Source organism: Heptranchias perlo, chromosome 6 (genome assembly GCF_035084215.1).
Source record: "Heptranchias perlo isolate sHepPer1 chromosome 6, sHepPer1.hap1, whole genome shotgun sequence".
Taxonomy (NCBI): domain Eukaryota; kingdom Metazoa; phylum Chordata; class Chondrichthyes; order Hexanchiformes; family Hexanchidae; genus Heptranchias; species Heptranchias perlo.
Genome location: NC_090330.1, coordinates 1,614,231 through 1,631,256, shown reverse-complemented (window position 1 = coordinate 1,631,256; position 17,026 = coordinate 1,614,231). Strand labels below are relative to the sequence as shown.

The window sequence follows — 17,026 nt, the reverse complement described above, 5'->3', positions numbered from 1 at the left end:
GTGCCGCATTGTAGGCTTATCATCAAGATTGAAACCCATGGAATAAAAGGGGGCAGTGGCAGCATGGATACAGAATAGGCTAAGGGACAGGAAACAGAGAGTAGTGGTGAAGGGTTGTTTTTCAGACTGGAGGGAGGTGTACAGTGGGGTTCCCCAGGGGTCAGTGCTGGGACCACTGCTTTTCTTGATATGTATTAATGACTTGGACTTGGGTGTACAGGGCACAATTTCAAAATGTGCAGATGACACAATACATGGAAGTGTAGTGAACAGTGAGGAGGATAGTGATAGACCTCGACAGGATATAGACAGGCTGGTGGAATGGGCAGACACGTGACAGATGAAATTTAATGCAGAAAAATGCGAAGTGATACATTTCGGTAGGAAGAATGAGGAGAGGCAATATAAACTAGAGGGCACAATTCTAAAGGGGGAGCAGGAACAGAGAGACCTGGTGTGAGCAGGTCGTTGAAGGTGGCAGGACAGGTTCTGAAAGCGGTTAAAAAAGCATATTGGATCCAGGGCTTCATAAATAGAGGAATAGAGTAGAAAAGCAAGGAAGTCATGATGAACCTTTATAAAACACTGGTTCGGCCACAACTGGAGCATTGTGTCCAGTTCCGGGCACCGCACTTTAGGAAAGATGTAAAGGCCTTAGAGAGGGTGCAGAAGAGATTTACTAGAATGATTCCAGGGATGAGGGACTTTAGTTACGTGAACAGACTGGAGAAGCTGGGGTTGTTCTTGGAACAGAGAAGGTTGAGAGGAGATTTGATAGAGGTATTCAAAATCATGAAAGGTCTAAACAGAGTAGATGGAGAGAAATTGTTCCCTTTGGCAGAAGGATCAAGAACCAGAGGACATAGATTTAAGGTGACTGGCAAAAGAACCAAAGGTGACATGAGGAAAATCTTTTTTACACAGCGAGTGTTTAGGATCTGGAATGCACTGCCCGAGGGGGTGGTGGAGGCAGATTCAATCATGGCCTTCAAAAGGGAACTGGATAAGTGCTTGAAAGGAAAATATTTGCAGGGATAGGGCGGGGGAGTGGGACTAGCTGGATTGCTCTTGCATAGAGCCGGCGCGGACTCGATGGGCCGAACGGCCTCCTTCCATGCTGTGACCTTTCTATGATTCTATTCTAGTGCAGATTCTATAAATGTGAAATCAAATCACAAAATGCTCGAAGCACAGGAGGCCAGTCAGCATCTGTAAGAGGAAAGACAAATTAACAAGTCCCAACTGAGGTTTCCATCTGAAATGTGCAAAGAACTTGCACTTAAAGAGCACCTTTTATGTCCTCGGGATGTTCCAAAGTGTCTCACAGCCAAAGAATCGTGGCCAAAGAATCGTTATTGAAATATAGTCACTGATATAGTTTCGGCAAACGCGGGAGCCAATTCGCGCACAGCAAGATCCCACAAACAGTAAATGAGATAAGTGACCAGATAATGTTTTAGTGAGGGATGAATGTTGGCTATGACACCAGGAGAACTCCCTGCTCCTCTTCAAAAAAGTGCCCTGGGATAGCTTGCATCCAGCTAAACAGGTAGACACTTGGTTTAACGTCTAATCCAAAAGAAGGCACACCTCAGTGCTGCTCCAGTGTCAGCCTGGATTATGTGCTCAAGTCTCTGGAACGGGACCCAAATCCACAACCTTCCAAGCTAGAGATGGGAGTGCTACCAACTGAGCCAAGCTGATCTGCTCTTTTCTCTTTGAAGCTGCGGATGGACCCGGTTTTTATTTCCAGCGTTTTCTGTTTCTATTTCAGTGCGTTACAGTCGGCGAGATATCACAGAATAGACAGCACATTGCCAGCCGATTAATCCAGTTTGCATTTTTTGGACAGAACACACGTTTCACTTAGTCTTTGGCTGCAGAGATTAAACTGAGAGTACGTGGAGATTCTGTAACAAGGGTGGAATAAAATGCTGAATGCCTCCCGGCACTGACAGTCCCGGCACTCGTTTCTGGTCTACGCAGGAGTGACGGTAAGAAAGTTATCCATCTACTCCGAGACCCCCATTCCCAAACAATGTCTCACCCCCACCAGCCCCTGTCCCTAAAAACAGGGTCCTAGCTCTTGCCATTCTAAAACTACATTTCCTTGAAACAGCAGAACACTACGCACAGTTACACCTGGACTCAAATTGTTGCGAGAGACAAGTAATCCTGCCCCTTCAATGTGACCGCACGTTCCCACCTGCGATCGGGTCAGTAACTAGCCCAACTGCAGCGAGAGCTGAGCAAGTGAGGTTTGCAACAGTCCAACCACTTTTCAAAATAAAAACTAATGTCCGATTTCAACAAAGGAGTATCAGTAGATTAAATCATTTAAAAACTTTTAAAATAAAGAACATTACCCTTTTAATCATGAAATTTACTCATGAGGGACAGCCAATCCCCAGGGATGCAAGTTAGATGACAGTATCATCTTCTAAATCTGCTCCCACTAAAGGGTTAAATTATGAGGACAGGTTGCAGAGACTGGGCTTGTATTCCCTCGAGTTTAGAAGATTAAGGAGTGATCTAATTGGGGTGTTTAAGATGATTAAAGGATTTGATAGGGTCGATAGAGAGAAACTATTTCCTCTGGTGGAGGGAGTCAAGAACAAGGGGGCAGAACCTTAAAATTAGAGCCAGGCCGTTCAGGGGTGATGTCAGGAAGCACTTCTTCACACAAAGGGGAGTGGGAATCTGGAACTCTCTCCCCCAAAAAGCTGTTGAGGCTGGGGGAAAATTGAAAATTTCAAAACTGAGATTGATAGATTTTTGTTGAATGAGGGTATTAAGGGTTACAGAACCAAGGGCGTTAAGATACAGATCAGCCGAGATCTAATTGAATGGCAGAACAGCCTCAAGTGGCTGAATGATCCCCCCCCCCACCCCCGTTCCTGAAGCTCTCGGAGCTTCACGCGGCTCCATCAGGTGGTGTTCGGGGCTGGCGTGCGATAAGGACAATCTCCAGACCCACAGGAAGGAGGTTATCATTTCCAAGGGGTTTTTAATGGGGGTGGGTGGGAAGCAGGAGGAAATTGATCCAGCCAATGAGACCGCTACAAGGTTTTTTTTGCTCATCGTTTAGAAAAATGTGATCTGATTTTGATGACAATCATTCCCCCACCCCCCTCCACTTCCCCCCAAATATTCTTTGCTCCCCCACTGGAGGCACCAGTTCATGCTGGGGTGCAGTTCCTGAGACACTCTTTTGTACAGCATCCAAGAGCCCAGTCTTCATGGGTGAGCCTGGACGGTGTCAGCCAGTTATTCCACCAGTAGAAACACTGCAGCCAAGCCTGATTTTGACCTTGCCCAACATCACTTTCCCCAGGGCTCACTGGAAAGGGACCCTGGCTGATGGGGCTCCAAGGCCGATTGTAGTGATTGGAACAGTTTCAGTCACAAGACCTTCGGCCCATCTAGCCCACCTACACACGGTATTCGCTTGGTGCATCTTTAATAACCCTGAATCCCATTTGTTGACAAGAAACTACTGTTTCCACTGGGCAGGAGGGTCGGTAACCAGAGGACACAGATTTAAGGTAATTGGCAAAAGAACCAGAGGGGAAGATGAGGAGAATTTTTTTTACGCAGCGAGTTGTTATGATCTGGAATGCGCTGCCTGAAAGGAGATTCAATAGTAATTTTCAAAAGGGAAATGGAAAATACGTGTAAAGGAAAAATATGCAGGTTCATGGGGGTGGGGGGAGTGGGACTAATTGGATAGCTCTTTCAAAGAGCCAGCACAGGCATGATGGGCCGAATGGCTTCCTATGCTGTAAGATTCTATAAGAACCTGTCTCGCTCCTTATTGAAACCCATTAAGGTTTCCTATTCCACCACCAGTGCCGGGAATCTGTTCCACATACTTAACATCCTTATAATTAAAAAAAAATAATTCCTTCCACATTTCCTATTTTCTTTTGTTGTCCTTAAAAAGAAAATAAGTAATTCAGCACAGAACCAGGATGGAGCCTGGGACCTTTTTGACACACGTAGGTTGGGAGAGCGTGGCGGCCAAGGGTTCAACGTGAGTTGTTAATGTTTGGGCGTTGACCGTTGCAATTGCGCTCTTACTGACCTCATCGCTCTCCTCCACGTCGACATTTCCATTGGCGTCATCGTCCATCTGTTTGTGAATACCCATGATGGCCTCGAAGCGGAGCACCTCCTCCTCGATGTGGCACGAGGCTTCATCGATCCTGCAGAGGTCTGAAAGGAGAAACAAAATTAGATTGGGAACCGATTTAGAATCTCAGCAGAAAGTCCGTGCAATTAAACCCAAAAGGCACACACTGGATTTAACACCATCACTAGAGAGCACGCACTCAAAAATGGGATGTGGAGACACCCTTTTGCCCTGCACCTCCAAACCCATTAAGATACCCCTCGGACTTGATGCCAGAGCCTCTACGGATGCCATCTCTGTCTGATTTGAAAAAGCATCTGGAATAATTCTTCCCAAATGAGATCAAACATTTTTGAAATGAGGATGTAAAGGGCAGGGTGACATTACACATCCCAATCCTTGGCAGCTAAGCGCTTGATGCATTAGAACCAGATATGCACTACACTGCAGGCCGCGCAATAGCATGGAATGAGGGAGTTGGGCCAGGGACCAAATGAAGCGGGCTTCAAATGCCCTGTGGCTGTGTAATGCAGCCTTGTAACGAGGGCCTATGTACAGTGCTGTCCCCAGCGTTTCAGTAAAGTACAATGCAGGGAGGGTGTGCAAAGCCTTCACCTGGTGGCTTCAGTCAGGTCGGGAGCCTCCAGTGTCACCTGTGACAATCCCAGAAACGTCCACTGCTCGCTGTATCTCAGAATGTTACAGCATGAGGCTGCCATTCGGCCCATTAAGTCTGTACCAGCTCTTTGAAAGAGCTATCCAATTAGTCCCAAACACCTGCTCTTTCCCCATAGCCCTGTAAAATTTTCCCCTTCCAGTATTTATCCAATTCCCTTTTGAAAGTTATTATTGAATCTGCTTCCACCGCCCTTTCAGGCAGCGCATTCCAGATCAGAACAATTCTCAACATGGAAAATTTCCTCATGTCGCCTCTGGTTCTTTTGTCAATTACCTTAAATCTGTGTCCTCTGGTTACCGACCCTTCTGCCACTGGAAACAGTTCTCCTTATTTACTCCATCAAAACCGTTCATGATTTTGAACACCTCTATTAAATCTCCTCATAACCTTCTCTGTTCGAAGGAGAACAACCCTCGCTGTCTCGCACATTAAGTCTTGCAGCACCATTGCATTTAGGTTTCCAGACCTGAACCAGCGTTGTATGTAGGATTTCACCAGCTCAATAATGGGCATGTGAAATGTTCATACCGTGTCCAATTAAAGTGTGAAGAACACCCAGCATCACAATTCTGGATTCTGCCCTCCCAAACCTGGCCGCCGTCTGCAGAGGAGATTTACAGCTGCCTAATGAGACTGATGCAAGGAATCTTACAACACCAGGTTATAGTCCAACAGTTTTATTTGAAAATCACAAGCTTTCGGAGGCTTTCTCCTTCATCAGGTGAAACGTGGGATTCCTTGAACGTTACCGCATTTATAGTCAGAGAACATATAACGTTCAAGGAATCCCACACTTCACCTGACGAAGGTGAAAGCCTCTGAAAGCTTGTGATTTTCAAATAAAACTGTTGGACTATAACCTGGTGTTGTAAGATTCCTTACATTTGTCCACCCCAGTCCATCACCGGCATCTCCGCATAATGAGACTGAAATACCGGTGGTTACAAGTCTGACACTGGAGGGGAAGGAAGCAATTTAAGGGAACAATCCAAGAACATCACACATCAAAGCATACCCATGGAACAGATAAGGGTGTGTGTGTGTGTGTGTGTGGCAGGTTTTTTTAATATTTGATCTCAGGATGTGGGCGTCACTGTCAAGGCCAGCATTTATTGTCCATCCCTAGTTACCCTGAGAAGGTGGTGGTGGGCCTTCTCTTTAAAGGTTGCAGTCTTTGTGGTGATGATGCTCCCACAGTGGTACGACATGTAATATTGTTAGATCTCTGTGAAAGGACGCTTCTAACACGCTAATACAGCCTGGCTCTACTGACAATTTTGTAAAGACCAAGTCTAAAAGCCTCACCGTCACAAAGAAATATTCAGCACTGACAGAGGCAGCGGTGACACTAAAACCAAGCTCAAATTTTTTTAAAGTATTTTACAAGTTTGAGAGTGGTTCATCTGACCCCCTCAAGTCACTTCCAGCATTGGAACATACTCTCAGGCATCCAGTGGCAGAGATAGGTTAGGCCGACTTGGAGGGGGAGAGAAAGGAAAATTGAGGGGGGGTCTCAAACTCAATATTTGGCCGACTTGGCAGGAAGGGGAACTGGGGAATGCCGACTTATCCTGTCCGAAGGCTGAGCCAAGAACCACAGACCCAACCTGGAGGCTGAAGACAGGTTCCTGGGATCGAACTGGAGGTAGTCCTCCAAAACCGCATCGGTCAACCTCAGAATAATTGGGGATAGGGGGGAGGGGTCCAAGAGTGGGGTTCAACCCTCCCTCACCCCCCACTGCCCAAGACTGTGTACTGGAAAGCTCCATCAGACCTACTTCCCACACCATAAAGCAACTGGGACTCGAAGGATGGCCATGCTTGATTTGCACATTGAAAGGTTTTAGATGAGGTCATGTGATAATCATTGAGAAGCACAGTCTTCAACTTTCAAGGTTACCTCTAAGGATCTTCAGCATAAGTCCCATGAACCAGAAGAGGTAATGGCAAGAGAGGTGTGTGGGCAGGTACCAACTGCAACACCATCTGGGTACTGGTTCCGTTACCGGACTAACAATCCAGAGAACACGACCATGGCAGTTTGAGAATTTGAATTCAGTTTTAAAAAATCTGGAAATAAAAAAGTGACCATGAAGCTGTCGGATCGTCGTAAAAACCCAACTCATTCACTAATGTCCTTTAGAAAAGGAAACCTGCCATCCTTACCTGGTCTGGCTCCAGCTCCACGCCAAAATGGTTGACTCTTAACTGCTAGCAAGCCACTCAGATGTATCAAACCGCTAAAAATTGTGCGAGCACCTTCAGAACTGCAGGTGGTTCTGGATTGGTTTATGCAGCAGGCCCACCACCAACTTCTCAGGGCAACTAGGGATGGGCAATAAATGTCGGCCTTGCCAGTGGCGCCCACATCCTGAGAATTAATTTTAAAAATGGTGCAGCCACATTGCTTGGAGAGTTAACATCAAGGGAAATCCTCCTCATAGACAGACAATTCAGGGCTTTGCAGACTTTGTCAATGTACCAAAAGCGCAGGCTGGGATAAGCAGATCCTGGTGCTGGGTCATGTAGTTGCTAATGCTCTCCCCGAGCGACAACACGACCTGGACTTTGGTGCTCGCCAATAAGGTTCTTCTTTTTCCTTTCCAAAACCTGACAGACTTGCACAATTTCCTGCAATCTTATAATTTTGCCAATTTTTGCCATATTTGGTTCCACTCCCCTCCTTCAGGTGTACCTAAGAGCTGTGCCCAGTAACAATTGCTCTCTCCTCTCCAACAAACCGTCGAAAAGAGAAGTCAGGCAAGTGAAATCAGAAAGAAACAAAGCATTAAAGACAAACTCAGAAAAAAGAGTTCAATTTTACAGAAAGGAATTAGGTCACAATTCCATCAGGTTGCATCAAATATATTTACACCAATTACGAGAGCAAATGAAAGTTCACAATGCAACATCTGCACTTTTTCCGCAGGCTAAGCTCCAAACAGTCCCGGCCTCACTATCCAAGATATCCTGGAAACCTCAACCAACTACCTACAAGAACATGAACCGGGTGAAATAAAGGAGAAGTTTGTGTCTGCATTACCTTTAAAATAAATTGAATGCAAAGATAGCCTGTCTCTGTTGGTAGCAGGCTTACCTCTGAATCAAGAGGTTCGAATGAGGGTTCAGGCCGCAGTAGAGGAAATGAGCACACAAACTAGGCTGAGTGCGCAGCAAGCCTTCCAATGCCATGCCTGTCTCAGTGGTTCCAGCACATTTCAAAGATCCCACGACACGATTCGAAGAGGAGCAGGAAGTTCTCCCGGTCTCCTGACCAACATTCCTCCTTCAAACAACGCCACCAAGAGCAGATTAGCCGGTCATTCATCTCGTTGCTGTTTGTGGGATCTTTCCTACATAATGCGTCAAAGTAGCAGTGTTTGAGGGATGTTCTAGGGTGCTTTAAGAATACAAGTCTTTCTTCCTTTTGCTTTGGGATTCACGAGATCCAAGAGTCAATAAAAAGGACAGAGAGTTCATTGCTTGCAAAACTTATTGTACTTTTCAAATTAAAAATGAAAGCTTTGACGTATTTCAGTGTTCAATAAGTGATCAGAACTAAGGCCCTGTGAGACAATACGAAGACTCACGCCCTCTAATGAGACGGCTGTAGGATTATTGCAGAGGATGAGTAACCACAATCTGGTTAGGCATTTAGCAGTCATAAAGACACATCCATTAACAACTCAGAGCAGAGGCTCGACCTAGAGGCAATATAGTTTCTGGTGGAGACAATTCCCCCATGTAAGTCACAGTAACTTCCACCAACTATCTACAGTACAATGCTGGAATTAACCACAGAGTGTGTTTTTCTTGGCAAATAATTTTACAGGTTTGTCTCCAATTTTGTCTCCTCCTCTCCTGACTGAGTTGGATATGGCTCCATCGCTCTCAAGTATCCTCTATTCATGCGTGAGCCCAGCAAGTGTCTGCAGGATATTCCTGCATGGTGGACATCACAGCTGAGTCTGCCTAATCTTGCCCTCACGGCACAAACATGTGCGTTTTCCAGCAGTGGGTCACTGGATAGCGATCAGGAACGTCAACCCTGCCTGATGTTTCCCATCCCTAGTCCAGGGGAGCTGAAGTCAGTTATAGCACCCCAGTTGTTGCTTCAGCTAATAGACCAGGAACCGTTCTTGGGAACTTCTGGTACATATGGGTTAGGGCTACCCCAGGCAGTGCCTTTGTTCCCCTTCACCATGGAGGTTATGGCATAAGAGAAGAAAAAAGACACCGTGGTAGATGTAACCATGCGCTGTAACCAGGATGAGCACCCTTGGAAAGATAGTTCCCATGGAAACGGTTCCCACAACCCAAACATCTGTGGAGACAGACTGAGTACATCAATCATCTATTAAATGGGAAGCGGAGGAGAAAGAAGTTTTTGAGATCCTCTGCCCACCTAAATCTTCCCCTTTTAATATTCTTTCAAAAGCTGTTCTATTAATGCCATGATGGAGGTCTGTATCATTATGAACTACTCACAGTTCAGAGAGGTGTACGATGAGAGAGGAAGCTACTTCAACATTTATCTTAAAATGAAATACACTGGGGATTTTTTGGGAGGGGGAGGGAGGTGATGAGGGAGTCTGACTATTACCAAGCAGTGTTTCTTCTAACCCCACCAGGTTCAAGGTCTGTCCAGTCTCATGAAAGATAATTGGACTAAGGGACAAAAGCTGCCAATGGTGGAGTAAGAAGGCGAGTCTTGAACAATCCAGAAGTCTAATCATAGCATTCTGTTGGAGCTGCACATCAACTAGACAAGGGGCCATCTGCAGGATTGGCTCAGAGGTCCTCCCTTTACTGGGGGACACCAGCTGATTTGTCTCCGGTGTGGGGAGGGAGGGAAGAGATGGACAAAAGGTAGTTGACTACATGGTTAAACTTCACCTGTATCCTGGTCTTGCATCCAGAGTTGCCAGATAAGCATCTAGAACTACAGAGAGTGTAGAGCAGTCCTGTCTCATCTAGCCCACGCACATCTCAAACATGGGCACTTCTTGTTTGGCATTAGCTTTTGGTTGCATCATGAAGTGGAGGGATTTGGTGATTTTACCTACTCAATGTCTTTTGCTCAAGTCCAGCAACTCCGGAGCACTGATTTTTTGTTTGATTGAAATGTGTGGGTACGGTAGTGTAGTGGTTATGTTACTGGACTAGTAGTCCAGAGCACGTGAGTTCAAGTCCCACCCTGGCACTTTGAGAATTTGAATTCAGTTTTAAAAAACTGGAAATAAAAAAATGTTGGATTGTCATTAAAAACCCAACTTAATGTCCTTTAGGGAAGGAAATCTGCCATCCTCACCTAGCCTGGGCCTGTTTGTGACTCCAGTCCCAAACCAACCAATGTGGTTCGCTCTTAGATAGCCACTCAGATTTTTTAAACTACTCAAAAAGTCTCACCACCACCTTCTCAGGGCAAACTAGGGATGGGCAATAAATGCCGGCCTTGCCAGTGAGGATCACATCCTGAGAATTAATAATAAAAGAAAAGAAAACCCTTCCCAATATGTGAAACTATGGCTCAGTGGGAGATGGAGTAAGTAAAGGGGAAAGGCTGTGCAGTACTTAAAAGCAATTCATCATTCACAAAACAAAAGTCCAAGTATTTCAAGTATTAAGGGGTGGGGCAATGCCGCTGTTTCCTCATCTCACTTTCCAGAACCAACTTGTGACTGATAGCCACAGCAGGAGAAAGGAAAGGAATACTTAATACAGGACATCCGTGTAAGCACACTGTAAGAGACCTTTAGTGTAACAGCAAGAACCAGGAATGCTTTGTACTTGAGCCGGTATAAATCTTTGCTATTTTTATATCTGGTAATTTCTTCAACAGACGTTTATTGAGTGCTGCAAGTGTTCCTTTCCGAGGAGTGCATTGTTGGCTCTGCGATGGTGGGGACAGTGGCTCATTGCTGTCCTCTATTTAACAGACTGATCGGGGCTTTTTCCTACAGTAGTTACTAAAAGGAATACAAGGTGGAGACTGCAGAGAGTGAAGTAGGGCCTGCCTGAAAAGGTGTACAGGGACAAGTGCTCTATGTTTTTTCAGCTGCATCTTGTACAAGGTACATGAGGAGGGAAACTATTTCTCCCCGTCCTGTCCCTTCCCTCCCCCCGTCCCCCCATTATGGAGATTTGCTTCTTCCGTGAAACAATGCATAATGAGACCATCACACGTAACACTGATCCTCAAGAGCGAACAATGGGGAAATATCTGGGGCTGTGATTTTGGGAATGTTGGCCTTTGTCGCAAGAGGGTTGAAATTCAAAAGTGAGGCAGTGATGCTTCAGTTGTACAGAGCTCTGGTCATTCCCCATCTGGAGACTGCATTCAGTTCTGGGCACCGATCCCAGGAAGGATGTATTGGCCTTGGAGGGGGTGCAGCATAGATTTACCAGAATGATACCGGGGCTAAAAGGGTTAAATTGTGAGGACAGGTTGTATAAACCTGGCTTGTATCCCCTTGAGTTTATACAGTTGAGTGGTGATCTGATCGAGGTGTTTAAAATGATAAAAGGATTTGATAGGGTAGATAGAGAGAAACTGGAGTCCAGAACAAGGGGGCATAACCTTAAAATTAGAGCTCGGCCATTTAGGAGTGAAATCAGGAAGCACTTCTTCACACAAAGGGGAGTGGAAATCTGGAACACTCTCCCCCAAAAAGGCTGTGGTTGCTGAGGGTGAACTGGAGCTTTCAAAACTGAGACTGATCGATTTTTGTTGGGTAAGGGCATTGTGGGATATGGAGCAAAAGCGGGAAAATGGAGTTGAAGTACAGATCAGCCATGTTCTAATATAATGGCGGAACAGGCTCGAGAGGCCTCCTCCTGGTCCCATGTTCCCATGTTTGGAATAAACTCTGGATAGGGAACTGCATGGGTAAGAAGTAAAACGGAATAGGACACATGATAAAATCCCACCCAAAGCCTACAGTCGGTACAAGTTAAAGCAGTTGCAGAGATACGTTGAGAATATTAACTGCAGCTATCTTATTTTACTCCATTCAGGGGAAGTGTTTATTAGTTGAGTTTGATGTTACTGGATTAGTAATTCAGGCAGTTAGTTCACTACAACTAGGTAAATTAAGTCGCACTCTTCGAGTTTAGTACAGAACATTGGAAGTGTCAATACTTTGAATTTCTAAGTCGACCAGATGTGGAATTACCTGTAAAAAAGAGAATGCATTTAAAGGGAGATAACTTGCAGAAGTAGACTACTTAAAAAAAGGTTGTTGATTTTTCAGAATTACAGCACTGCCCTCCCTTAAGTTTACTGTTCACTTTCTCATCAATTTTATTTGGGATGTGCTGAATACATCCAGGACCCCCACAGTCCTCTCCAACTAGGCTCAGCTGCTCATCCCGGTTCTTTTTGTTTTGTGCGAGGGTGCAATTGAGATCGACAGCCACAACGCTAGCCAGTGGACAGTAAAAGAGGCTGGAATCAGGCCAGGGACATACTGTATAGTGACCAGTGCTCAGGAGTCTGAGGTAGGAGTCCAAGGAAATTGCCAGAGATAACTGGTCTGTGATAATCTAAGAGAGAGAATGTTAAAGCAGGTGGGAAGGCGAGCCGACCACCTTTTTAGGCACAGAGAATGGGGTCAACAGCAGCCCGCCTCAGTCAAGTGGCAAGAACATGCGGAGGAGGAAGGAGCAAACTTTCAGATATTGATTGCCACCACATACAACTGGAATTAAAACGGCCGTTCGAGTTTGGGGTTTAAGCAAAACACGGCAACCGATTGAGTTGTTAGTTCATCTGAAATGTAATGAACTGTAGCCATTAAGGCGTGCACAAACAAGCATTGCTGGATTCCTGGCTGCTTTATACATCCTTTACCATGTATGGAGCTACAATCGTAGCCAATTTAAACAGGCAAGAGAGACGAGGCTTTGCGTTAATCATCCAATATCACAGAGTTGGAACTAGACGCAGCTCTTCGTTGAGTATCAATTGAAAAGTGCACAAGCTGCTTTCAAAAACCACTAATAATATTTGTTTTAAATTACTCAAATCTGGGGTGGGGAGGGGGAGGGGGGGAACAAGCCCCAAGGAAAACACTTGAATGAATAGTGCAGCCAAATGTTCATTCATCCAGGTTCCCAGACTTCGAACAACAGAAAAATATGGTTCTTTATTAATTTTGAGCCCAGAGTGAGCATGAATCTGTTGATTGGCAGATGGTGTGCCTGTATGAAGCTGAAACCTCCTGCTTCACTTTTCCAAATGGCCCAGTCATTCAGCTGAACCAAACGGTCGCTATTCCTTTTCAAGAAAATAAAGGCCACTTGAATCCAGGCCAAGTAGTTGTCAGACATGTCAAAATGAACACTTTGCGGAGATCATGAGAGTCAGCCAGTCTTATAAAGCAGGTAATACTTTCTGATAGCATTGTGGCCATTTCCAGAGACCCCCAAAACGGTTATCTATGAACACAAGGCATTGTTTTGACTCCAGTAGATTCTTTAATGAGAAAATTTGAGCTGCCAAAATCCACAGCTTACGACAGTGCCATCTTTGAGGTCTCTTGATATGAAGATCTAATGAACCCATTATCTAAATAAAGACAGATACAATTGTGGGAGTCATACCTGTGCTGAATTACAGATAGGCATTTCTTAAGCACTCTTTAGGCACAACTGAGTCCAAAGAGTCAATTTAAATTTTTTTATTCATTCTCTGGATGTGGCCGGCATTTATTGCCCATCCTAATTGCCCTCGAGAAGGTGGTGGTGAGCCCCCTTCTTGAACCGCTGCAGTCCGCGTGGTGAAGGTTCTCCCACAATGCTGTTAGGTAGGGAGTCCCGGATTTTGACCCAGTGACAATGAAGGAACAGCCAATATATGTCCAAGTAAGGATGGTGTGTGACTTGGAGGAGAACTTGGAGGTGATGGTGTTCCCATGCACCTGCTACCTTTGTCCTTCCATGTGGTGGAAGTCACGGGTTTGGGAGGTGCTGTTGAAGAAGCTTTCATAAGTTGCTGCAGTGCATCCTGTGGATGGTACACACTGCAGCCACAGTGCGCCGGTGGTGAAGGGAGTGAATGTTTAGGGAGGTGGATGGGGTGCCAATCAAACGAACTGCTTTGATCTGAATGGCATCGAGCTTCTGGAATATTGTTGCAGATGCTCCCATTCAGGCAAGTGGAGAGTATTCCATCACACTCCTGACTGGTACAGGTAGAATACCCAGCCTCTGACCTACTCTTGTAGCTACAGTATGTGTGTGGCTGGTCCAGTTAAGTTTCTAGTCAATGGTGACCCCCAGGATGTTGATGGTGGGGGATTCGGCGATGGTAATGCCTTTGAATGACACGGGGAGGTGGTTAGACTCTCTCTTGTTGGAGGCGGAGAAGCAGCTGAAGACGGTTGTGCCTAGGACACTGCCCTGAGGAACTCCTGCAGCAATGTCCTAGGGCTGAGATGATTGGCCTCCAACAACCACTACCATCTTCCTTTGTGCTAGGTATAACTCCAGCCACTGAAGAGATTCCCCCTGATCCCCACTGACTTCAGTTTTACTAGGGGTCCTTGATGCCACACTCGGTCAAATGCTGCCTTGATGTCAAGGGAATTCACTCTCACCTCACATCTGGAATTCAGCTCATGTTCATGTTTGGACCACGGCTGTAATGAGGTCTGGAGCCGAATGGTTCTGTTGGAGCCCAAACTGAGCACCAGTGAGCAGGTTATCAGAGATTAAGTGCCGCTTGATAGCACTATCGACGACTCCTTATAATCACTTTGCTGATGATGAGAGTAGACTGATGGGGCGGTAATTGGCTGGGCTGGATTTGTTCTGCTTTTTGTGGACAGGACATACCTGGGCAACTTTCCACCTTGTCAGATAGATGCCAGAGTTGCAGCTGTACTGGAACAGCTTAGCTAAATGCACAGCTATTCTGGTGCACAGGTCTTCATCACTACAGTTGAGATATTGTTGAGGCCCGTATACTTCGCTATGTCCAGTGCATTCAGCTATTTCTTGATGTCACGTGGAGTGAATCGAATTGGCTGAAGACTGGTGTCTGTGATTGTGGGGATATTGGGAGGAGGCTGAGATGGATCATCCACTCGGCACTTCTGGCTGAAGATGGTTCAAACACTTCAGCCATGTCTTTTGCAGTCACATGCTGGGCTCTGCCATTTGTGACTGGATGTGGCAGAACTGCAGAGCTTTGACCTGATCTGTTGATTGTGGGATCACTTAGCTCTGTCTATAGCTTGCTGCTTCCCCTATTTAACATGCATGTAATCCTGTGTTGTACCCTCACCAGGTTGGTACCTCATTTTCAAATATACCTGATGCTGCTCCTGGCATGCTCGTCTACACTCCTCATTGAGCCAGGGTTGGTCACTTGGTTTGATGATGGTGGAGGAGTGAGGGATATGCCGGGCCATAAGGTTACAGATTGTACTGGATTACAATTCTGCTGCTGCTGATGGCCCATTGAGCCTCATGGATGCCGAGTTTTGCTAGATCTGTTCTTAATCTATCCCACTTAGCACAGTGGTAGTACCACACGATACGATGGAAGATGTCCTCAGTGTGAAGACGGGGCTTGGTCTCTCACCCCTTGCTGCAAGCCCAGTCTGGCAGCTATGCCCTTCAGGACTTGGCCAACTCGATCAGTGGTGGTACTACCGAGACACACTTGGTGATAGACATGGAAGCCCCCACCCAGAGTATATTCTGTTCCCTTGCTACTCTCATTGCTTCATCCAAGTGGTGTTCAACCCCGGCTGACCTCCCCCCGGCCACAATCCCTGCTGACTGTGGCCCACTGTGCCCCACACCTCTGTCTGTCATGCTGGTGGGACAGGACATACCCAGGAATGGTGATGGAGGAGACTGGGACGTTGGTTGATAGGTATGATTCTGTAAGTATGATTATGTCAGGTTGTTGCCTGACTAGTCTGTGAGACACCTATCCCAACTTTGGCACCAGTCCCCAGATATTAGTGAGGAGGGATTTGCAGGGTCGACTGGGCTGGGTGCGCCTTTGTCAAGTCCTGATTCGATGCCTGGGTCCATCTGGTTTTATTCTTTTGTCCCTTTCTAGCAGTTGATACAACTGAGTAGCTTCCTGGGCCACTTCAGAGGGCAGTTAAGAGTCAACCGTGTTGGTGTGGGACTGTAGATACATGTAGACCAGGCCGGGTAAGGACGGCAGGTTTCCTTCCCTAAAGAGCATTAGTGAACCAGTTGGGTTTTTAATGACAATCCATCATATTTTTTTTAAATGAATATGAATTCAAATTCTCAAATTGCCATTCTCTGGATTAGTTCAGTAACAAAACCGCTATAGAACCGTACCCCATACCAATTGTTATCTCTTCCCCTGTACTTGAAATCTGTGAACATTTTGTGCCATGAATGTATTGCCAAGATAGGTGGGCATGCTTGAGATTGGTCATAGATAGCCAGTTGCTTAGGCAGTCCCTCTGGATGATCTAACACACAATAATGATCTTGAAATTCACGCTTTGGAGCAACTTGCTCAACTGCAGGGCTCGAATTAAGATCTAGTGCAAGACTGTTGAGACCATGAAGCCATAAAGGTATTAAAAATAAAATCTTTTCTATTCTGATTCTCCCAAGCCCTTTTGCACTGAAGTGAAAACTTTAATTACCAAGACAACCCAATAATCAATCCTCAAATACCGTAGACATTCGGACTTGAAATATAAAAGGGAAAACTCCCTTTAATGATTCCTTGACCAAGCATCTAGGTGACAACGGTACTGCTCCTTACATGATCAGCAGGCATGATGTTAATGCAATGCCTTTGGGAGGATAATGCTGCCTAAAGGATATGATGGCAACTATCTTAATTTGCAACGCACCCTATCCAAACACTTTACAGCACCATAAGTTTAACCATTTCGACAGGGCTGAGAGGCTTCTATTATAACAAAGGAATGGGCTGGTCTCATAGATCAGCTCTGCATTTCAGAACAATAGACTTTAAAGAAATGGAGGAGCAAAGGGATTTGGGTGTCCAGGTACACAAATCATTAAAAGCTAGTGCACAATTACAAAAAGTAATCAAAAAGGCTAATGGAATATTGGACTTTATCTCAAGAGGGCAGAATACAAAGGGGAAGGAAGTGATGATTCAGCTGTACAGAGCCTTGGTCAGACCCCCATCTGGAGATACTATGTTCAGTTTTGGGCACCACAACTCGGGAAGGATATAT

General features: G+C 45.6%; 1 protein-coding gene across 10 annotated transcripts in view; it reads right to left on the bottom strand.

Moving 5' to 3' along the window:
* The window catches only part of stim1b (stromal interaction molecule 1b), a 129,880-nt gene that overhangs the window by 65,158 nt on the left and 47,696 nt on the right, over nucleotides 1-17,026 (bottom strand). For all 10 annotated transcript variants that reach the window (XM_067985562.1, XM_067985566.1, XM_067985564.1 and 7 more), the window contains exon 2: nucleotides 4,085-4,215. In XM_067985562.1, coding sequence (XP_067841663.1) covers nucleotides 4,085-4,215 — 131 coding nt within the window. The remainder of the gene's footprint in view (nucleotides 1-4,084; nucleotides 4,216-17,026) is intronic.